Source organism: Mus musculus, chromosome 2 (genome assembly GCF_000001635.26).
Source record: "Mus musculus strain C57BL/6J chromosome 2, GRCm38.p6 C57BL/6J".
Classification (NCBI taxonomy): Eukaryota; Metazoa; Chordata; class Mammalia; order Rodentia; family Muridae; genus Mus; species Mus musculus.
This window is the reverse complement of record NC_000068.7, coordinates 62,500,936-62,525,698: the sequence shown is the minus strand read 5'-3', so window position 1 is coordinate 62,525,698 and position 24,763 is coordinate 62,500,936. Positions and strand designations below refer to the sequence as shown.

The following is a 24,763-nucleotide window of genomic DNA, read 5'->3' as shown; positions in this document are numbered from 1 at the left end:
TTTGGTTTTTCGAGACAGGGCTTCTCTGTGTAACCCTGGCTGTCCTGGAACTCACTCTGTAGACCAGGCTGGCCTCAAACTCAGAAATTCGCCTGCCTCTGCTTCCTGAGTGCTGGGATTAAAGGCATGTGCCACCACGCCCAGCTAAAAACACTGTTCTAATGGGGCACCCATATGTGGAAGAAAATATTAGGAATGACAAAAGCATCTATTCCAACCACTACATGTGTTGCTTTCTAACGCACTGAATCTCTTGGCCAATGTATTCTTTAAAAGTACTCTGGGAATTATTTTATTCTGTATTTCAGATGAATAATAGTGTTTGTTTATTTGTTTGTTTGTTTATATACATCTCATCAAGCTGTGCGTGGTGGCTCACGCCTTTAATCTCAGCACTCGGGAGGCAGAGGCAGGTGGATTTCTGAGTTCGAGGCCAGCTTGGTCTACAGAGTGAGTTCCAGGACAGCCAGGGCTACAGAGAGAAACCCTGTCTCGAAAAAAAACAAAACAAAAATACCCAACCAACCAACCAACCAACCAAACAAACAAACCAACCCAGCCAGTTTCTGAATGTTGTGATACATTGTAAGCAGTGAGTTACTGTATAGACAGCCTCCACTTTGAGGACTGATTTATCAATCACTCATTACAAAAGATGCTGACAGTTTATATCCCAAGTCCTCAAGTCTAGAGGTTGATCTAATAACAGACCACATCCAATGGTTTTGCTCTGTGCTGGAGGATAAAATCCTGTCTGTTGCTCCATTGCATCAATTCGGCAGACTTCCCAGCTCCTAGAGCCTTGGCTCAAATCTCCATGACAAGCCCTGAAGCACACCCACCCTCATGACCCCATCCTTCCTTCTTTAATCCCTCAAGTAACATCTCAATAGCATCTTCCTCCTGCCTTAACTTACTAACCCCCAAAATATGACCTAAAATAGCATATTAGAAAAGGGAGCAATGTAAAAAAAATGTATTTGTGCGTGCTATAGTCACAAGGATAAAAGATGTTAGCTTTTATCCACCAAAGCAAACTGAACGTTCAACAAATGAGACGAAATCTAGGTACTGATGAAAGTCACTTAGAAATAAATATACAGCTGGAACTTTTCCAGTGTGGTGAGACAGCTTCCCAGAAGGCCACTTGCAGCTTCTGAGGCCTTTCTGTGTAACTAATTAGGTTTTTAACCATTAAGGCTCACTCTGGAAAAGCTACAGAGCAGGTAAGGCTTCTCATAGTTCTGTTCTTTGATTGGGCTTTGACCTGATGTGTGTGGTTTAAATGAAACTTAAAATGCTGCTTCTCTATGGTTAAAAAGAAAAGTTCATAAAGGCAGCAAAAAGTTAAAAGATGTACTTGTCTTGGCACTTGTCATAATACTACAAGCAGTCCTGGCTGACAGAGAACTGTTGTTTCTGACAGTAATCACATTTTTGTTTCCGTTCTGCACACAGGCCCTGGCCTCCCCATTTCCACCCTCCATGATGGCCGCACAGACCAAGGTACTCTCTTGCATCTAAAGGTATCCTGATTTCTCTAGTGTGAGCCCCTTCAGAGGGCAGGATAGTTAAACAACCCAGGCGAGGTGAATTGTGATGCCATATTATTATCATAAAGTTCATTATTCCACAGATTGAAATATTGTTTGCTTTAAACCTGATCACATGAAGTCAAGAACTTCTTGGTAGTTGGGCTGTGACATAATAGAAACCACACCATAGAGATCAATTCTTTCTTCTTCCCTGGCTTTCTAACACCACAGAAGATTAGAATTAGAAGGAAAGCATATTCGTGTAACTTCTTTCTCCTCAAAAAAGAATTCCTGCTTTTCCAGGAGGTGTTTTTTTTTTCCTTTTATCACCCCACACTGGCAAAAATTTCTAGACATCACTTCTTACTTCTCCAATTTGGTTCAGAGCAGAGGGTGATTATCACGCCAGCTCTTTTGTTTGTTTTGCTTTGTGTTAACAGCTATATCACATTGTTGCCATGTGTGAAAGTCCTGGAATTTGGGGATACGTTCCATTTTTGACTGCTGTCATCATAGCTCTCCTCTACCTTGAATTTGCGATGGTGCTTAAAAATGATTCACAGGTCAAAGATGGCCATTTTTGCTCTCCACAAAGTTATCTGTATTTAATTTTCTGGTGTTCTTCCTGCTGGTAATGCATTATCCTCTGATTGGTCGTTAAACAACGCAAACAGATTGGAGTTGCTGGAGAACAGGGGGGATGTGGGGCAAGGGGATGCTCCTGCCTTCAGCACTCAGACCTGCAGCTGTCCCTGGACACTTGGCTGACAAGTCAGGACACTACTGGGGGATTACTTTTGTGTCAGTTTAATGGATCAAGAATAGGTGAAAATGAAGTCATGAAGAAAAGGCCAGCTGCTCCGGATAGGACAGGGAGTCTGAAGTAGGACAGTCGAGTTCATTTCATTTTGAAGTTATTTTTAATCTGGATTCTAATATTGATGAAAAATAGGTTAAATGTGTTAATAAGACGCATTCAACATTGAGAGAACATTTCAAAGCAATACTACATTCAAGTCCTGGATTTTTGTTTTAATAGAAATCTCCATAGATATTTAAAGTTCTTTTTATCACCACTCTAAAATATAACTCAACTTCCTTTCCCCCATAACATGAATTTCTATATCCTAGCTTTTTTTTTTCTTGATGTTCTCGTTACATTCCAGGCAGATACTAATCTTTTTAATGCTTTTGAAGTTTTATTATACCACTCTCCATATACATCACATATATTTTTATGTTTTCTAATTTAAGAAATGACTCAAATTCTTTTAGAGAACAGAGCCACCAACTTGTCTAATGAATCAGTATTCATCTGCGACGTATTTGTTATTTTTCTCATTCTGTCAATCAAATCTCTGAGAAGAAGGCAGCTTGAGGGCATCCAGGTCGCTGTGATCGGAAGGCATGGTTGCAGGGTTTTAAGGTAGCTAGTCACATTATGCCTGCAGACAGAGAACAGAAAGAATACAGGAAAGGGGCAAGGTAGACCAGTCACTCAGACTTTAACTTACTTCTAGAAAGCCTCTACCTCTTAAAGATTCTAGAACCTTCCAAAACAGTGCCAGTAACGGGAAAGCAAGCATACAAACACAGGAGCCTAATGAGAAACATTCATATTCAAACCATACCACATGCTTACCACAAATATGGATTCTTAGAGCCTCCAGTCAGGTAGATTTTAAACTGTGCTTGGTAATCTATACTTTTGATTAAGATCTAACTGCTATTTTATATCAAATTCTGTGCATTACATTTTTTTAAAGTTTTTTTAACCCACTATCCTTTTCATTTGGTGCCAGCAATATTCATTCAGCAAATATTTTTTGAGCATTTACTAAATTAGGCCATCCACTGTGGTACTATTTCTCTAAAATGATAGAGACCAGATTGGACATTTATTCCTACCCTCAAAGAATTTAGAGATTAGTGGGTGATGCAAATGTATGAGCAGGCAACAATGAGAAAATGAAATGCAGTGCTAAGAGAAAGGAAATATAGGAAACATAAAGGCATACAGGGAAAGCCCATATCTGGGTTATTTCAGGTAAGAAATATATCTTAATGCTCCCCATCAAACCTGAGATACCTGAATACAAAAGAAATTGATGCTGTTTGAATAGCTGTGTTGGTTGATGGATTGGAATAGTTGCTTTTATTCACAAAGTCCGCACTGTAGAGAACAGAACTTGGAGGAGATGGTAAAATTTGTTTAGCATACTAATAGGATATTCAGGTGGAACTGGTTGGCCTACAGTAAGCTGATTTGGGGATCTGAATGTCAAAGTAGCAGTTGTACTGAAGATTATCATGAAGAAGCTCTGAGCTTATGGACAACTTGGTGTCAGTGGCCTTGAAAGTGCTGAGATGGTAAATTAGTAAAAAGTGAGTCAACTACCATTTAGAGCAGGGTCTAGAATACAGGGTTAGAGGAAACAAGGTTAAAGCAAGGTAGGACCTGCCTAATAAATTAGTGGGAGTTTGTTTTGACAAAGCCAACAGTGCTTCTAGTACATATGTCTGTGAAGAGAGAAGAAAGGCTGGCTACTAGCTGGGAACAGTTAGTGTTTTGTAAGATGATAAATACTTGTTGTGTGTTGACTGAAGAAATTATGAGGCTAAAGAAGATTGAAGAATGCTAGGTGCAGAACATGGCACACATCTGCAATTCCAATGCTGAGAGGTAGAGAAACAGCATCAGAAATTGGAGCCTAGTCTTGACTACATATGTATCCTATACTGTACAAGCCCCAAGAGATAGAATAAGAAAGTCCTTGAAAGGTACGGGCGGGGGGTAGGGTTCAGAAATACATCAAGAGATTAATCTCCTGTGAGGAGAAAGGATGAAGAGGTTGTGGTGGTTTCATGAAAGTTTGAAAACACTAAAGAAAATAGTGGCTTTCATTTCCATTCAAAGAAGAAAGTTGTTTTAAAACAGCAGATTATACTGGATACTATGGAAACCCAGAGAGTTGTCACTTAATATTGAGGTCCCATTTGAAGTTTAGTTGCTTTGGGCAGTGCAGGTTCTCATTAAAATAAGTAACCGAATGACCTACTTATCGGTTTCTCCACAGATTCTTTGCAAAGTTTAATTAATAGAAATGCATTTCTTTAATATGACTTAAACAAAAACTGAATATAAGACATATCACTTTTAAAGGTCAACTGAGTTTTGACATAATAAAGTATGTACAAACATATGGAATATGGACTCCATACCTTATACTAGACCCTCGGTTAGGGAGCAGTGAGCATAGGAAGATGAGCAAAGGAAAGAATGTGGTGGACTATAACCACCCCTTACAAAGTGAGGGCTCATAATGCTCCATAGAAAAGTTCAGTCGTGGTGACTCTCACTGTTACCATACTCCTATGAAGTTCAATTTGTGCTTTAAGAAGTAGGACAACTTTTTGCTCACTATTTAGAAGAATATGACTCCAACTACAGAGGCATTGATTAGGTTTTCAACCAAACCTGGTACTTCATTAAGTCATAAATTTGAAGGTTCATTAATTAGCAAGAGAACGGCAATAAAGTTAAAAATCATACAATATGATAACACCTTCTATTTCCAGTCTGTGTCGTCAGATAACAGGAATAGCAATCATGAGTCCATTACTTGCTCTCTCTCCACTCTGGCATCATACATGGTTCACTTCTGGAGGAACTCTGCAGACAGACTCCACACGAGGGAAGGCAGTAGCTGGATTCACTTAAATGTGTACATTTAATTTTTATGAGCTCTAACGTGTAGTATGTCACAAGTCTTTCTTTTCTGATGGGTTACCCAAAGCTAATGTGAAACTTATTATGTCTTTTATATAAATCATATCCAAAGCATTTCTACGTGTGCTAAGATTAAATATAACACATTTTGGAGCAAAGTGCCATGAGCATATGAAAACAGAGAGCTCTACGGGATGTGGTTTGGCAAACAGTAGTTATGAGTCTCCAGTTCACTGTCTTCAGTGACCGCTTTTCAAAAATGAATGTAAACAAAATCTTCAGGATTCATTTTGTAGCAATTACCATATCTCACAAGTCATCTACTTCTCTGTTTCACAGAAAAAAAATTTCTAACTCTACATATTGTGTATGAAAGACTAATTTTTTTCATGAAGATGCTAGTATCAAATTAAAACTTATTTTAAAGAGATTTCTTAATATAAACCCATTTACATGTATTGCCAATCTATAACACTCAGAGGATCAACTGATTTATTCAGTTTGAAACATTAAAGTGTGAAATATAGCTGAGCTCAAGGACGAAGTGTAGCTTTTGTTTTGTTCCGAGGGAGGGAGGGTCTTAGGCTTTCAACTGCACTAATCTTGAATTCACTGTGTAAACCAAGCTGGCCTTGGACTCACTGAGATCCTCCCTTCTCAGTCTCCAAGGGGCTGAAATTCTAGGCAGGAGCCACTAATTCTTACTGTAAACAGCAGCAGCATTTAGATTGTTTTTCAGGCACATGACACAATACTGTGTGTTGCTCTTTGACTAAGATAGACAACAGCTTTGAGAGAAAGACTTTGAAAGAACCATGTACGTGACAATTTGTTTTGGAAAAAGATACATTTCTATATTAATCAAATATAACAGGAAAAGGTCAGGATATAGATATAAAAATCTCAGAAGGGAGATTTAATCCCTCATGCTGAATACATTAGGTTCGCAGTTATGTCACCCTTTCACCGAGATGGGTCAATCATCCGGAGACTGTATTTTCGCCCTTTCACTCTTTCACTCAACGTTTAAAGAAACGTCACCTAGTCAGCCTTGTGGCTTCGAAATGAAAGACTATAGTCAGATAGGGGACGAGATGGTCAAGTGAACATGGTTGCTCTGATAGTTTTGCTTAAAATGCTGGACTTGTTAGGGGCTTTGAGGACCCTGGTTGGATATGATGTCCTCACACGTTGGCATCTCCACTGCATCATGACTGACACTGTGGCAGACCCTTAGTCACATCAGGGCCACCCATACAAGCCAAAGGAATTTCATGAAAGAAGTTATTTATGTAAAGAGTATAAGCTGAAGATGAACATTACATATCTTTTTTTTTAAAGAAATACAAGTATTAGAAGAAAACAAAGAACTGGAAAATTCTCTGAGAAATATCCAGCTGCCTAAAGTGGAGATTAAGAAGCTCAAAGACGGGGGACTGAGTAAGAAATCCTAAAACTTTCTCACTTATTGATGTGAAGGTGAACACTTTGCTTGCTTAAAATACAATCACTGAGTAAATTTTATAGTCCAAGCCATATAAGCTCTCATTTAAAATAGCCTTTCCCTAACAACATTTATATTTTGGTTAAACATTTTAATGTGATTATAAATACAGTTGACCATCTACTTTTCCATAGCTCGCTCTCTACACTGACATTTTTAAAAGAAGACTTTATCATGTTTTAATTTTAAAATAGACGCTTGTAGAGCAAATAGGTATTTTGAGGATTTACAGTCATTTGCAAATTAGACCTGAAATAGGTCATAAAGTCAATTGAAAGTACATTCTTAATCCTCAATGATTTACTGGCTTGCTTTTATGCTGTACATTGTTTACAAAAAAAAATAAACATACATGTGATGAAATAATTATTCTCCCTCTTTCTGTTTTCAAAGCTTTCTGGTACAAGATGATTCTGCCTCCTCAGTTTGACAGATCAAAGAAGTACCCTTTGCTAATTCAAGTGTATGTAATATTTTGTGTAGTGTAAAAGCTATTTACTGAAAATATGTTGGATGAAACACACATTTATGAAATAGAATGAACCATTCTCCTTGGTAACAGTTCCTATTGATGCTGTTTTTATATATTCCCCCAACTAATCAGAGTAAATAAAATATGGTTATTTAAAATAGATTGAGGAAGTTTTGAGATTTGAGATGGACTTGCCTGCATTGGCTGGGTTGAGTTTCCTTGGGATGGCAAATTGCCGAATGTGTCAGAATACCTTTGAGATAGAGAGATTGCAGCCAAAAAAAAAAAAAAAAATAGTGTAAATCATCTTAACATCTTATGTAATTGAGTTAGAAATGAAATAAAGGAATGGAATACATTTAGTGGAATCACACCCAAAATCAGTGCTGACCTACACACAATTTGCTTAAAACACCATGCATTTTTTTTAGTATATCTTATGTCTGCTTTTAGCAAGTGGCAGGTGGCAGAAATGACGAAAAACCCACACATATTCCTTGAAATGCCAACCCTAGATGTATCCGTTTTGGGGAATAGGAGAGGCTGTGTCCCAAAACAACTTCCTTGTAGCAAACCTCTGGGAAAAGCCTGGTCACCTCTTGATTTAGAGCCAGCTCTAATGCTATTGATATTGAAATTTTTATCTCATAATGGGACTGGGAACTGCTGAAATCTATGCTAGCCTCCTTGGGAAACTAGATTTTATTTTAAAAAATCAGAAATTATTTTTTCTTTTCCTTTAGGTATGGTGGTCCTTGCAGCCAGAGTGTTAAGTCTGTGTTTGCTGTTAATTGGATAACTTATCTCGCAAGTAAGGAGGGGATAGTCATTGCCCTGGTAGATGGTCGGGGCACTGCTTTCCAAGGTGACAAATTCCTGCATGCCGTGTATCGAAAACTGGGTGTATATGAAGTTGAGGACCAGCTCACAGCTGTCAGGTGAGCACCTTTTCAACAAACTGTCCACACACGACAAGTGCAGCGTCACTGCTGTAGACCCTACAGGGGCCCCTGAACACGATGGGTTTGTCCTGCCTCTGAGCCATAGTTTCAGTCACGTTTACAATTCCTGATGACTTCATTCTGTTTCAGTTTGGCTTATTGACTTGGTACAAATGTATTATTATTCTTAAAGGGATCTTCTTGGTCAATAAAGGGAAAGCTGTTCATGGGAATGGGCTAATAAAGGTGAAGAAAACTGCTTGGTAGATCTAAGACATTCCAACTGCACTTTTTATTGATTACCATGGCCCACAATTGAAAAGACAAAAAGAAAAATTACATAAGTTTAGTGATATCATTAGTAAACATGAATATCTTCAATTGTTGTCAGTCCACCTCTTTAGAATTGGTTCAGATTTTCATAGTCACTGCACGTCCTAGGTGTTGGAAGTTCATTTGTGAATAATCTTGCTGTTGTTTTTACTATGCTATCATGAGAGTAGATGCCAATTTTCATTTGTCAAAAAGCTCCTGTTTTCATATAATAGATGTGATATTCTGAAAACATTTAGAAGGAAGACAGATCTAATTTCTTCTTTCTCAGCTATATTTCTAACCACAGTTAATGGACCCATTGTCTTTTGTTAGAATCTAAAACAGTGTTGTCGATAAAACACTACCGTACTAAGGACAGTAGACAGGATTGCCCTGAACTCTTCTTACTGTAGAGTGAGGAAGTGAAGCTAGTGAATAAGAGTCTACCAGTCTGGCAGCTATGGGCTAGCTGGCTGGTTGCACTCATAGATATAGATGATTTTACACCTGCAACAGCTAAAGACTGAATAATGATTCACAACAAAGATCAATTTAAAAAAACTCAGTAGAATATCTCTTATCCCTTTAGTGTCACTGATACTAGCAATATTGATCAACATATACAAAACAAATTTAATTTAACAGCTAGGAAATAGGTCTAGACAGCTCTTTCTTTCTTTCTTTCTTTCTTTCTTTCTTTCTTTCTTTCTTTCTTTCTTTCTTGCTTTCTTGCTTTCTTGCTTTCTTGCTTTCTTGCTTTCTTGCTTTCTTGCTTTCTTGCTTTCTTGCTTTCTTGCTTTCTCAATCTATCTATTTATTGTATTTCTGACTCTAGTCAAAGTAGAAAAATTTAGATTCATATGTAACTAATTTTATTTTAGAAAGGCAGTCATGACTTATCCATTTGACATTTCTTCCCTTTAGTGAATAGTCATTTATGCACAGACAAAACTTGTTCAGTCAGAGCAGTCAATTTTAATAAGAGATAGTAAGTTAATGATTATCTTGTTAAAGAACATCAAAATTTATAATTCGCCTCTCACCTTTGGAAGCTGCATGATCTTCATTGATCCAGACTTGATATTTTTACTATTAATTTATTTGGAAGAATTTTGTCCAATGAAGAAACAGTTCAAGATTAACTCCACTGAAGCAACAGAGGATTTTGTACTCTGCTTTTGCTTGTTTGTTTTTGTTTTTGCAGTGTTAGAAGGCAAGTCCAGGAGCTAAATCCTTACCTACTGAGCTAAAGCCTCAGCTTAGTTTTCCCAGACTTTGATGTACCCTGTAAAGAGTATGAACACATTTGTTGGCCTTCCAGCTTTAATTTTTTGGGTAATTTGCTAGAGGCATAACTTGGATCTTGTCTGTTAATATTTGAACTAAAACCAAAAATTTGGCAAAGGCATGACGATAAAAAAAATTATGCATCGTGTCTTGAGTTTAAATGCTTTCTAAGGTTCCACAGAATTATAGGGTGGTTTGTTTTGGCTTTGGGTTAAAACAACCGAAATCACACAGCTCACTAACAGCAAACTCTGTCATGGTATTTAGACCATTGATTTACTATCACAGATATAGTACTCAACAAGAAATGAATCCTTAATTTGCTCTTATGGATGAAATAAAAGTATAGATCGGAAGCCCCTGTAAGGACCTTAATGAAAATTGTTATTTTTGGCATTCAGTGTATAAGACACAGAGTCTTGAATCCTGTCTATCAATTTTGTAATAATACTAACTTGTCTTTAGTACTTGATTGAAGATGTAATAGAGGCAGTAACTGGTGGCCATTTCTTTCCCTGAACCTTTTTTCCTAGAATGTTATCTGGAGAAAGAAAGCTCTCCTGATATAGGGCAAGGATACCACTACCATGTGCTCAGCTACTTAATGCATGCCAGGTTTTAATATGTGTCACCATATTACACTCTGTACAAAGCAGTGCAATCCTTGCTTCCAATGCATTTACAATCTGGTAAACATGGATAGGTGGTGCTCTAAGGGGAAGCATTACTGTTAGATGGGATTTTTAGTAAGTCCCTCATGAAGCATAGATCATAGAGCAGCTGCAAGACCCATTCAGGCAACACATGCAGCAGTGCAGAGAGCTCCTGGGCTGGCCCTAGCTTTGTTTGAAATCTGTTACATGAACATGTAAAAGAGACCTTAGGATCCAGTTCTTCACAAAAGGCTAAAAAGGAAAGACTGAGATGATCCCGAGAGTGATCCAACCCCCTATCTCCCAAGGAAGCCTTTTAGGAATCAGACAGTGAACACCTAACTTGAAGAAACGGGTTTGCAAGCCCTTGGCTGTCACTCTCGAATCAACCCAGAAACGGAACTGTTTTCCTTGAATCTCTTATAAAATTTTATATAGGCGAATTTTCTACATGTCAACAGAAAACCATGCATGTGCATTTGAAAACAACAGTAAGTACCAGCCAAGCCAAGCTAATAAAGGCAAACAAAGTAGAAAACAGAGGAAGAGCAGACCTCACCTCATAGCCTGCCCGTGCATGAGAATATCTGTAAGGAACAGATGGTAGCGAGTTCACAAGTGCTGGAGGAGAAGGAACACGGTTTCTTCAGGCTTCTTGGAAAATTCCACATTTAAGACAATCACAAAATTTCAGAGATTATAGGGTCAGCTCCATTTATTGGGAGTATATTCGGCATTGTATATAGTCCCATAGTCTTAATTTTATGTGATTTAAGGGTTAATGATGAAAAATTGAAAGAGAAAAAATATATTATCACACTTACAGATAGTGTCAAAAGAAAATTTCTCAAATAGCATAATCAGTCACTAGGTTTCAAGATGACCTTAGCCCAGAGTCATTTTTTTAAAGTGGGGAAAATATGTAAAGTTTAATTTAATCTCTAATATTACAAAAACACCTTATTCGTGTGTTACTTTGACTGTGTTGATTAATACATATTATCAATAGTTTCTGATATCTCGCCTTCCAGGAAGCTTTTCAGGTTTTGAGGATGAAATTTATGGAGCCTTGTTGATCTCAAAAGCTTGTATTATCTAGCTAACCTTTAGCCTAGTTCTGCCACATTAAGTGTTAATGTTTCATTTCCATGTTAACCACCAAACTATCATTTCCTGTAAATGTCATCCTTTCAGAATAAACCTAGCCAGGGAGCGGATAAGAATTTCCTGTTCCTATGTATCACCTGTTATTTGCTTTGTGCCCCAGATGCAAGGCAATATGATTGTTAGCCTCTGCAAGATCATAAAATCATGACCGATTTTATGGCTCAAAACTGTCTTCCAACACCAGTAGTGACACTATCTTTTAACAAGAAAGCGAACCTTCTCAACTCCCATTTTGATTTTGAAACGTGTGGGGGAATGGCTGAAGGGCCGGCCACGCGTCTCCTGCACATCTGCTCGCTTTTCCTTGATCAGCTTCCACACAGGTAGCAATTTTCCATTCGCTACTCCATTTCTTCCCTGTACACTCAGTGTCCTTCAGAATTCGTGTCGGGTAAGCTGTGACTAACGGGGCCTCTTCCCATCTGTTTGTCCCGGGCATTTGCCCAACTCCTCAGTGCGTCAGAAACGTGCATGCTGAGTCGATGCAATGAGCGAAATGGTTGCTATAAAATCCCTTTAAGTAATTCTAGAGAGCTGGCAAAAAGGGTTCAGAGGTAGAGCACTAGCATAGGAAACCTAAGGACCTGGGTTCGATTCCCAGAACAACAAAAGAAAAGGAGAAAGTCCATTATTCCATTAACAACAACAACAACAACAACAACAACAACAACAACAACAACAACAACAGACATGCGTGTTCTACTTCCGGAGAACGAACGAGAAAGGCATAAAGAGAAAGCAGAGGCCACACCAATGTGTTTTGGAGACTGTGCCTCACGGGGTCCCTCCCTTCCATCTGTCTGCTGTGGCGCTCTCCAGGGCCCACTCACTCCGGTCACCCCTTCTTTCTTCCCTTGCTTCTGATCTCTATAAAGTTTACTTGAGGCTCTCAACCCATTCTCCCAATAAGTCTCATTTTCTCTAGAATACAAGAGAATCAAGGTAAAAATGAACAGCAAACATTGCTTTGGAGGCTTCCCGGGACTTTTAAACGTTTTTTTTTGTTTGTTTGTTTGTTTTGTTTTGTTTTTGTTTTTTTTGTAGTCTGTTATTCCTAAGGGAAAAAATTATTTTGAAAACGTTTTGGAAATGTGATGGAGCCGAGCAAATCATTTAACATTTTTAAAGGATACGTATAGATATATTTGGTTGTCCATACCATAGTAAATTGGAGGGCTCTGAACGGCAAGAATAGATTTGTTTTTCACTGAATACAGGATTTAATATCAAATGATGGTTATCAACAATTATGCAAATAAAGTGATACAACTTTAATAAAAACTGAATCAGCAGTGAAGCAAATATCCTTTCCAAGACCCAAGGATTTGGAAATTTGGTACTAGTAGCAATGTCATTGTATTCTAACGAGGCAATCTGGGGACAGGCTTTGATAACCCACAAGATTCAAACATTGGACCTGAGGGCCCTGGGATCAATAAGGATGAAGAGTGGAGTCTAAGATGATTCTTTTATCCTCTGTAGAAGACATAACAATATTATTTTAGTTATTTGTAAATGCAGCCTTATTATGCACGTGTTTAAACAAAGAGATGGAGCGTTTCTATTAAATCTTTGGATTAAATATGCTTGTGTAATGAAGTAAATGTCATGTGTACACAATTAAAATTCTAAAAATTTGTTTCTTCCACTTCAGAAAATTCATAGAAATGGGTTTCATTGATGAAGAAAGAATAGCCATATGGGGCTGGGTGAGTTGTTTTATACATTCTCTGCCTGTTACTCAGTTCGGTAATCCTCATTTTCGAAAGTATTCACTTAGAAGGTTTTGCATGAAATGTCAGTATTGCAACATAATTTAATCTGTCAATAGAAACAGTCAATTTGGATAATAACAGCTTTGAAGTGGTGGTTTTAAGTGTTTGTTCCTTTTTTTTCTGATTTAATTTCTTCACTGTATATCAAATGAATCCATAATTGACACATTTTTACTTAATTTTTAATACTAAATTGTAGCATATTGAACTGAACTATGCCCTTCAAAGGTTTGATTGCCTCCCTGATTTAATATTTATTTTATGTTTTATATTTCTTTTTTATAAAAATCTGAGCTAAGGGTTGAAATGATAGGAACTTTTGGTATAAAAATTGCTTAGTATCTATCTAGACCAGTATAATCCTAACAGAGCTGTTAGGCATTTTTGTCTTTGGGGAAGATCAAAGTATCCCTTAGACCCAATGTGCATTGGTCCTAATCTGAAAGTAAGCATTGTTTGTCTCCTTAGCTCTTGGTTTTGGAAATGACACTCCCCCCACTTGTAAGGACTGATACATTTATTAATAATAAACACAAAACTGAGTGCCAGACTTTATTAATTGTGAGCAATGAAGTCATTGGAGACTCTAGGGAAATATTGGGAAAGTTTAAGTTTGCCCATTATGAATTATGATAATTACCCTTCAAAGAAGTCTCCCTGCTTCACATTTTGGTCTGGATTTGGACATTTGCAAGTCAACTTGCAGTCAGTTGGGCTTGGGTTGTTTGTGTTGGCTGTTTTCTGTGAGAGAAGCCTGCACAGGATGGATGGAGGGAGTGAAACCCCTGCATTGAACAGAATCTGCAATATCCAGCTCAGCTCCGAGCTCAGCGACCAGATAAAGGGCTGTTAGGAATTTGGAGAAAATTGTTACTGCAATCCAGTTGTTCCTTCTCAAAACTACCCAATGTTAAGTTTCTAAGCAGGGTGGATTCAAATGGGTAGAAGCAAGTGAAATGTTTTTATAGGGGAATATTTCAGATAAGACCTTTGCTACTATCCATTTTTTGTTTGTTTGTTTGTTTATTTTTGGTGAAATGTCTAAAGTAGATCTTTGACAGAGTCTCATTCTAAGGAAATCATGTATAATCATTAACATTTTGCTTAGAGCGATGCTTTATTTTTTGCTGTAGGTTCTGAGTAACCATAAACTAGAACATTCCATTTCACTTACTGAACATGGTTAGGTATTAGTTTGGTAGAGAATCTTCTATACGGGCTCACCTGAAAACTCACTCATCACCCAGCAGTGCATTTATATCAACCCAGAATCCTTCAATAAAAGAAGCTTACCATATCTGATTGTGTAAATACCATCAGAAGAAATAGTATTTTATTTTTATTGCACTGCCAACTCTTTCACATAGTCATGGTCATGAAGCAGATTTGTAGGAGCAATTTTTAAAGAAGAAAGCAATGAGTGGCTTGTCAATGCATGCCATACCTGAGTAGACCCCAAGTGGCTGGAGGAAACAAGGTGCCCATAATGCTATGCCTCTTTATATATCAGTTCTTCCAGTTTGGGGCAATCCATTAACACATATGTCTGGTCTCTGACATCCATTCCTTCATCCTTGTAAATCATCATTATATCTCATCTAGGTCACCTGTTAGCCAATTTATTTTATTTTTTTCTGACACAGTCTCATGCATCTCAGATTACCTTTCAACTACCTATATATCTGCGAATGACCTGGAACTTCTGTTCTTCCTGAATCTACCTTCCAGGCCCTGGGATGACAAACATGAATTACTTTCCCCAATTTTACATGATAGTGGAGTTCTACCTTGGTCTTTATGCATGCAAGGCAAGCACTATATGTACAGAATCACATCTCCAGCCCTCACACTGGATTCTTATGGATAAAAGAGTGATTCAGCCCTAAATTTGACTTTCATATAGGGGAAGAATATAGAAATCACATGTTTATGGAGAGATATACTTTTTGTGCATAACAGCAGAGAGGAATGTAGTTAATTGTGTCTGTGAGAGCTAATAGAGATACCAGATATGAATCAGCATCTTTGATAGTCAATAATAGTTTAGTAAATGGGCATTCCAGAATGTGAAGACCACATTTATTCTCATCTTGATAAAGCAAAGAAGCATTTGTGAGTTGGTCAAGAGTATGAAAAACTTTGAAAGGCTAAAGACTCATAAAGTTTGGAGATGTCTGGAGAAGTAAGTCATCAGATAACAAGGACCTACTTGGCCACACAAAGGAAAGCGTGTGTAGCTTTTTGTATTCTGTGCCTCTGTGATCGTGAGTCTATGGGTTCCTTAAATGTTAGTATGCCTCTGAGTATGGTCTTCGCCCATCAATGCTCTGTAGGCCATTGGAGCAAACTCTGGGGTTTCAAGCATGATATGGTTGCAGAATCTGGCCTTTTGCAGCCCCTTTTCTTCTGAGTCTTATAATTCAGTTGCTTGTCTGTCATCTCTCCAGGACACAGCATACATGGGCACCATTCTTAGTTTACTCCCAACTAACCTTAATATGGACTACTATAAAACAAATCTTCATCATCTCTGAAGACCTCATCATTTACTGAGTCATCCAAATTAGAAAGCTTAAAAGCTTCTTACCTTTAGGCCTTTTTCCGAGTCCAAAATTCTGATAATGAGTGAACTCTTTTTTTCCACTTCAAGCTGTTGAATAGCTATTACTATCCCCAATGGCATTGTTTAGTTTGAGTTTCTTCATGAGTCATTGAGGCAGAACTTCTCAAATGTTAGGCATATATCTATCACCCAAAAAGCTTATTAAAACACAGCTTCCAGATCCTTACCACCAGAGAGTCTGCTAAGGCTCAGAACTGGCATTTATGATCATATTCTAGATAATGCTGATGCTTTGGGTCTATGGTCCTAGGTTGGGTACTTTCTAATAAAGTTATTTTAATTGCTTTTTAACTGACCTTGGACAGGCCTCAACAGCTCCAGGGTTGTTTAAAATGTTGTCATTCTAAAGCAATTTTGTTTTGGTTTTTGGTTTTTATTCTTTGACATATATATATATATATATATATATGTATATATATATATATATATATATATATATGTATTCAACAGAACATTCCATAACAAGATACAAAGATACAATAAGACTAGGCACAAGCCTTCATATCAAGGCTGGACAAGGCAATCGAGTGGAAGGAAGAGAGTAAGCAAAGAGTCAGAGACACCCCCACTCCCACTGTTAAGAGACCCACAAAAACACCAAGCTAAGAAGCATAACATATATGCAAAGGACCTAGCACCGACCCATGCATGCTTCATGATTGCCATGAAACACAATTTTTAACGTGTTATTTTTCTACTTCTTTATATTTCGGGGCTCCATGGTGATCACAGTGTAATAAATAGCAAATATACCTCCTGTCCCAGGTCCTTGGCTGCCTTGTTCCTGCTGCCTTTGCAAATCTGTTTCTCCCAGATCTGATTCGTAGCCAAACTATGATTGTGCTTTGCTGTTCCTGTGGCCTTATAACTTCCTAGCAACACTTCCATGCACTTCCTCCAGCGCTCACCCTGTCCTTCCTCTAAAACAGAAAACCACTCATTCCTTAGGATCCAACCCAATGCAACAATCTCAGTGTCTCTTTAACTCATCACTCTTCTTCTTAAAAGAACAGGTACCTCTTTGCTTCTTCTACACGCATTGAGGTTCTTCAAGAGAATGGATTGTATCATTTTTTGATAGCTTTTTTTCTCAGATGTTTTGCAAATATATAATCATGTCAAGCATCTCTGATATTACTTAAACTGAATTTAATCGTGTAGCTTCATGCTCTCCCAAAATTTGTCTCACTCATATCAAGAGGGTTTTCTTTTTTTGGGGGGGGGGTCAGGAAAATAGTCTATAATCTAATAGTTTGGGAAACAGATATTTATTTAGAATAGTGTTTGGCCCCATGGAAGACTAAGAAAGAAACTTTTAAAAACATTTTTGTTTAGCATAAAAAGTATTTTATTCCACAACTATTTATTACTCCTTTTCCCACAAATATGTATTAACAGTAGTTTTCATGGCTTTATCTATGAGAAGAGCTGTTGATGTTAATAATCCCACCCACTGTATTGGTGTCTTAGAAAGATAATGTCATAGGATAGAAGGTGGTCTGAGAATAGAAAGCAAGGCTACAACATTAACATTAGGGACAAAGTGCAAAGGCTTGCAATTAGCCAGAGAAACAGGCATTTGGAAGAGCCCATAATCGTACAGTTCCCTTAAAGACTAGTAAGTAAGAGTCTATTGGAAACTGGAGATATGAAGGAGGAAGACTTTATGAATTGATTATAACAGGTTCGCAGATGCTAATATTTCATATCAGAAAAGAAGTTATCCTTTCCTGTGTAATATTAAGCATTTCTGTAGCTTATTAAATAGGTCATGTCTAACCCTACAAATACTATTTACAATTGGTTTGTCAGTAAGTTTCAAATCCTACATTTTCTTTCCAGATACAGATTTTTTTTAAAGAAGGAAGGAGCATTTTGGGCACTACTTTTTATTATGTGGGTGAGATAACCAAAGATTTATAGTCCTCATTTTAATCAGTTGCAAAATATGTTATGTCTCCATCATGGTGTTTAAGAAATGCTTGTTCATTCTAATGCTTTCTAATGGGTATGGGTTTGCCTTTGGGCCATTTGCCAGAACTTCGATACACTTTAGGTTTTTACTCAAGAGAAAGGCTATTGGGTATGTGGGACAGAAGGCCAGGAAGAGGTTTAAACGCTCAACACTGCTCAAGAAAGCCTATAACATGTGTTAAAATCTTGAATGCAATGAAAAATTAAAGCAATTCTTCTTACTGTTCAGGAACAGGGAGAGGTTTGTGTAAACTATTAGAAAAAGAAACTGCAGTCGCAGGCTTCGCTTTGTTAGTGAAGACCTAGCCAGGTGGTGTTGAATAACCAGCAGTTCATTATTTAATCTTAGTTCCTTTCTCTTGCAGTGACTAATTATAAGCGATTTGAATTGCTATGTGAGAACGATGTAAATGTAGAAAGAATACACTTCTAATGAGGGACCATGTTAAACTATATTTCTGCCGAAAGAAGTTGCCCTGGTGTGGGGAAACAGGAATTGTCATGGGTTGCTAAGGCAGCCCTTCTGGGTTTGAGCCCTACCTCAGGTTTTTATTGATTCTGCAGCTACTGTGTGAGCTTAGCTTCTCCTTTATAAAAATTCATCAACAATTTCTTTCCCTGGTCACTGTGGGAATTACGGGAGATAACAGTGGAATTATGTATTCAGTAAATATGTATTTTTATCCCTCCTGCATACCAGGCCATATTTTCAGTGTTGGGAATAGATCCATATGCAAAACAAACAAAACTCTCTACTTGCGAAGTTGGAGAATAGTGGGAGAGAAAGATAAATAAGTACAATACAAAATGTTGAGAGATGGGAAGGGATATTCAAAAATGCAAAATAAAGCAAGATAGGAGGGAAGCTAAGAGCTAGGTGTAAGTGAATGGTTTGAAACTAGAAAGCTAGAGAGGCTGTCTGGAAGTGAGTTAAGACCTGAAGAAGAGACGTGAGGTGTGAGGCCTGCTGCTTTCATGGGGAAGAGTTATCCAGGTGGAAAGTCGCTGCTTTTGCAAATGTCCTGAGGCCAGATCACATTTCCACAGTTCAGAGAACAAGTGGGAGACAAAAGAGGACAAAAGAAACAAAAGAAGACAAAAGAGACCAAAGAGAGAGAAAAAAAATGCACAGCAGGGGGTAGGGGGGTGGGGGCTGGATGGACAAGACACATGGTGTGGAATACCAGTCCTCAGCCAGAAAAAGTGTTAGCTAGTTATTGTTATTGTTGGTAGGTAAAATGTCCCAAAGTGTATGACAGCTTAAATAAGAGCATCCATACCCCTGTTTTAAAATTCTGTGCCCTTCCAGGGATGATTTTAAAGCCATCCTTCATTTCAACAAAATGGCAAGGCATCTAAGTGCAAAGGACACCATTCTAGAATTCTCTTGGCCAATCTGCTCTGTGGGCACATTTCTTACAGCAGCCTCCCACTCCGCCGAGGATCCCCACTCAGGAGAGAGCAGAAAAAGTCAATGCTGGTTCTTTTCTAGCCCTCTTCATTTCTACAATAGGAATCGCTTTTCCAGGATGCCTGGGGATTTAAAGTCGAACCTCGTGCTGTGCCATGGATGCAGTATGATTTTGCTATTACCAACTTCTAGATAATATTTGCATCCTATCTCAAAACAGAAAAAAATATATATGTATGTATGTTTGAACCCAGTGCTGTAACTAATCCCTGAGTTGGTATATATTAATAATGTGTGAGGTTTTGAATACAGATGTTTGAGGAGATCTTAATATGTACTAGGAATCACAATGTCCTATCATGTATTCTCTTCTCGGAAACATGGAGAGCAGAGGGCATACCAAATATTATTTTAGTAAATGCTCCTTTTCCTGTAAAATCATGAACAACGGAGGCCTTAGGTTCACTCTGCTCTCTTTTGAAAATGAAATTAAAGAGGAAGGGAAACCTTGCCATCCAGGAACACTTCTTGCTGTCCTACTAATTAAAGCAGATTATTTTCATGAGTGAAATTTGAAATCATGTAGACAATTTCACTTACCACAATGATTTTCGAACCCAAATGTTCCTTCTGCTTTTAAAAAAATCTATTTTTCCCTATTAAAACCTAGTTTAGTTCTCCTCCAAATATAAGAAAAAGAGGCCACAGTATAATTGGAGCAGCCTATTTTATTCTGTGGTTTGCAGCCAAGGGCCCTCAATAAAATTCCCCAGAGATGGAAAAATAAAACCATAAAGTACTTAGAGGATTCTTCACTCAAGGAAAAACACCACAGAATTCCTTCCACTCCTCATACTTCATGAGTTTTAAGAGTGGGCCTGCTTGCACCTTTCTGCTCTTCTCCTTCTCTGCCTTCCTCTTCCTTGCACTGCCCCTATCCCTCCTTAAAGATACCAACAACTTTTCTTCGTTTGGGCTCCTATGACAAGACTCCCCAAAACTGCCCATAACCTATACAGCAAACAACTGCAGCCATGTCAGACTCATAAAATGGGGAAAGCTGTAGCTTCAGTGTCCACCTCACGGGACTGCCCTGAGTGCTAGAAAGCATCTTACAGTTTGGAAACAATTCCCTTTTTCTGTGCATCTCTTTCAAGTAGAATCCTGGTTGGTTGGTTGGTTGGTTGGTTGGTTGGTTGGTTTGGTTTCTTGTTTAACAAAGACCTAGAAAGATCTAAGAAAGAAAGAAAGAAAGAAAGAAAGAAAGAAAGAAAGAAAGAAAGAAAGAAAGAAAGAAAGAAAGAAGAAAGAAGGAAGGAAGGAAAGAAAGAAAGAAAGAAAGAAAGAAAGAAAGAAAGAAAGAAAGAAAGAAAGAAAGAAAGAAAGAAAGAAAGAAAGAGAGAAAGAGAGAAAGAGAGAGAGAGAGTTTTGAAGTTTTACAGAAACGTTGTAATTACGTTTATCTCTTAAACATTGCCTACCCTGTTTTCAGGGACTTTGCTTTGTTCCAGCCATTAATTGTTATCTGATTTATCAGAGATAAATTTACTATTGTAGTTTGCTGCTGTTGTACCTGGTACACATTTAACCTCCTCCTCAGAGTGACCCAGCCACCCCCCCCCCATTCTTATTATGTGTAGACTTTAAAAACACAGAGATGCTTTTGAGCTTGTGTCTGGGGCTGACCAATAACAATGTCTCTACAGTCCTACGGAGGTTATGTTTCATCCCTGGCCCTTGCATCTGGAACTGGTCTTTTCAAATGTGGCATAGCAGTGGCTCCAGTCTCCAGCTGGGAATATTACGGTATGGAAACATTTCATAAACGCTGCCGTGAAAACATTTAACACATAATTACTCTATATCTGAGGTTGCTAGGAAAGCAAACTATGCAGTAAGGTCTACCTCAGCATCACTGGGGAAAATATAATCTATAAATGAGGTTGTTCATATAACTCATTACTATCATGCTTTAACTTCCAGTGGTTAAAAAGAGAAAGAACTCTTCACAGATCCTATATTTTTATTTTCTCCCACAAACTTTGATCTCTTGTGGAAAAAAAATCTTTAACATCAGAGCTAACTCTGTTTTTGAAGGCACATAACTCCAGCAATGATTACTTTTAAGCATATGTTTTGCAAAGTCAAGGGCCAAGGAATGAATTATATATATATATATGTGTGTGTGTGTGTGTGTGTGTGTGTGTGTGTGTGAGAGAGAGAGAGAGAGAGAGAGAGAGATTATATATAAATTGGGAGCTAACTATTCCCGTGAGTGCCTGTTTTCTTTATTAACCCCAATATAAAATGCTTATTTAAAAGTAATTCTAATAATTGTGCAAAAACAAATATAGCTTTTGCTATTTTCTCTTTTCCACACTGGAGTAAAAATGAGAGACATTCATGCCTTACAGAGAATCTTTATTCAGAAAGGTATATGACTGTGTGTTTGAATTTGTGTCTATGGTGTTGAGGCAAGTAAGTCTGGGAGACACATTTTCATCCCAGATGAAACAAGACACTAGTGAAGAGACCAGAGGAGGTGGATTTTGCAGTTTATTTTCAAATATAATGAGGCCCTTCCTATCTCCACATTCCTCCAAGGAGAGCAACTGAAAAGAGCTTAAAAGCAGCCTGTGAAAAAGAATCACTTAGCCACTCGTGTTTCCATAAAGTCTCTGCATTGTTTCTGGAACCTCACTGAGGTGAGCTGCAGAAATGACATATTCATTGAGATGTACCATGACACCAAGTAAAACAGGAGTGTACCTCAGAGTCTTCCCACGGGAGAACTGGGGCACACTTACTATTGTAGGAGTTATGTAAGATCGAGAAATGGCATGTATAAAATGGAAATAGCATGTTCCTGTGTATTTTTACAGCATCTATCTACTCAGAGAGATTCATGGGCCTCCCAACAAAGGACGACAATCTCGAACACTATAAAGTAAGCATTTCCCATTGTATCTAGGTCACTAATTTATTTCAAACGTGTTAAGTAATTTTAAAACAGTGATTCAGAGTTTGCAAATTCAGTTCTGGATCCCCAGGCAAAAATTATGATCTTTTGTTAACTGCAAAAGCATCACTAGAAAGAAATTTTACTCTTTGAGGATTCTATTCTCTCTCCAATCTAACCTCCCTTTTCTCATCTCTGCTCCCCACCCCCAACGCCTACACAGCTTGAGCGGGTATCATTTATGCCTAAGGTCTCACTCATATGTAACATATGACACATAAACTTTCAGTTTTTCAAACTAAGAATCAGATGGAAGTAATGCAAATGATGATGAAAATGTGTTGCTCTGACTCTTAAATATTTATCAACCAAAGCAATACATAATTTCAGTATTGGTGCGAAGTCCATTGCACAATGATTTAGCTAGTTTTCTATTAGAACTTTGCAGCAACTAAAATGTTAATTTTTCTTCTTTTCCAGAATTCAACTGTGATGGCAAGAGCAGAATATTTCAGAAATGTAGACTATCTTCTCATCCACGGAACAGCAGATGGTGAGGTTTAAGCAAGACTCTTACACATAAAAATACTGAGCCAGCATCACTTTGTTTAAGAAACATTAAGCATCCTCCTTTGCCTGTGCTCAGGGTCAGTACCTAAGAGTCAGGGACATTTCCATATTTGAGCGTGATCGCTCGTTGCTGACAATGTCAAATGCATGACTAGATAATTGTTGGTGTTCATTTCCAGGCAGTGCATTGTCACTCTAGGCTCTCTGGTATTTAGCAGCACTTTAACTCTCTCTTTCTCTCTCTCTCTTGCTCTCTCTTTGTTGCAGATAATGTGCACTTTCAGAACTCAGCACAGATTGCTAAAGCTTTGGTTAATGCACAAGTGGATTTCCAGGCGATGGTACATGATCCTGTTTCATCCTAGTTCATGGCCTTTGACTACCACCAAGCTAAAAGAGAGGGTTCTTGTGTGTGTGTGTGTGTGTGTGTGTGTGTGTGTGTGTGTGTGTGTGTGTGTGTGTGTGTATACCTGAAAGCATAACTAGAGAATAGAAAGAGCAGAGTATTAGTAAATGAATCTTGGACTTTTTCTGAAGCCCATCAAGGGCCAAAGGTAAGTCATACCACCACCTATGGGCTTTGTATAGAATATGATAATTTACAGGATTAAACAGCCCAGATATCTAATGGTTCTGCAGGACTAGGTGAATATGTGTAGGCACATGTTCAGAGTTCCTACAGAACCTAGGAGTCTCAGAGCAGCTAACAGGTTCTGTTAATTCAGGAAGAAACAATTGCAGACCGTTCCTGGAATCTCAGTGACCGCCTGAGTTCCTGCAGGTCCACTTAGAGTCAGAGAAAGGTTCCTCTGTGTATGCTCAGTGTCTGGCACCTGGGCTCCAGGTAGCAAAAAGAATGTGAAGTGAGATTAGAGGAGGCAGTTAGACCAACAGTGGGGGCAGCCATTGGTAGTCATGTTCTTCTCCCTTCAGCAAATATATTTTCTTCCCTCAATTGCTTGTATAGGAGAGGACTCCAGGAAGGGTGTATCTCATCTTTTAGAGGTTCAGATTTTTTAAATGCAGGTTACAAGAAGTGAGATGAGATCTGTTTTATGGCCTCTGTTTATTCTGACTTCCTGAAAGAAACTCAGCTAAGTAAATTTATAGCATTACATCACAACCCTTGCCGCACTTATGCAATGAAGACAATAATCTTACTGGAATCTCTCCAAATATAAAGTTTAAAATTATGTTATCCCCTCTCTTTTTTCCTCTACAACAATGTTTTAAAGTCCCATCAAATGTACTTATGATTATATGTGATTTACTACATGATTTTTTTTTTCTGAAACAGAGGAGAATTAGATTTACAGGCCAAACACCTCATGGAGTTTTTGAGCTCCCATTTTCCTAGGGAAAATTAAATGCAATGCTTTTACTTTTCAAATGAAAAACCCAAGTGGCCAAGAAGCAAAGCAACAGACTTAATGCACCAGTTCTATCTGGGCTCTAGGAATAAAACATGTTTTGTTTTTCCCCTTTTTATTGCAGTGGTACTCTGACCAGAACCATGGTATATCATCTGGGCGCTCCCAGAATCATTTATATACCCACATGACGCACTTCCTCAAGCAATGCTTTTCTTTATCAGACTGAACCAATGCAAGTACTAGCGTGTAGGACAGTCTGAAGGCTTCACATGGACGACTTGGACCATGAATATTGTAAAAGCCGCTAAAAATTTAGGAGGGCTCAGGAGGTTAGGCTCGGTATTGTTTACATTTCCCTATGCTCTGTGAAAGAAGAGAAAAGGGGAGCCACACATCTTGCTTTGGACACAATGTTTTATCACCTGTTCATTGCCGGGTAGCGGAAATAAAGTCAGATGCTCAGGTTATAGCGTG

At 38.1% G+C, this 24,763-nt stretch overlaps 1 protein-coding gene across 5 annotated transcripts in view; it reads left to right on the top strand.

Moving 5' to 3' along the window:
• Fap (fibroblast activation protein) overlaps window positions 1-24,763 on the top strand; it is a 74,574-nt gene extending 49,811 nt beyond the window's left edge. For 4 of the 5 annotated variants that reach the window (XM_006498746.4, XM_011239289.1, XM_017315507.1 and 1 more), the window contains 10 exons: window positions 1,459-1,506; window positions 6,607-6,705; window positions 7,163-7,232; window positions 7,985-8,179; window positions 13,259-13,313; window positions 21,094-21,193; window positions 22,270-22,334; window positions 22,827-22,899; window positions 23,184-23,257; window positions 24,411-24,756. In XM_006498746.4, coding sequence (XP_006498809.1) covers window positions 1,459-1,506; window positions 6,607-6,705; window positions 7,163-7,232; window positions 7,985-8,179; window positions 13,259-13,313; window positions 21,094-21,193; window positions 22,270-22,334; window positions 22,827-22,899; window positions 23,184-23,257; window positions 24,411-24,515 — 884 coding nt within the window. In that variant the 3' untranslated portion in view covers window positions 24,516-24,756. Of the gene's footprint in view, window positions 1-1,458; window positions 1,507-6,606; window positions 6,706-7,162; window positions 7,233-7,984; window positions 8,180-13,258; window positions 13,314-21,093; window positions 21,194-22,269; window positions 22,335-22,826; window positions 22,900-23,183; window positions 23,258-24,410 lie in introns of all 5 variants that reach the window. The other variant, NM_007986.3, reaches the window with a different exon arrangement.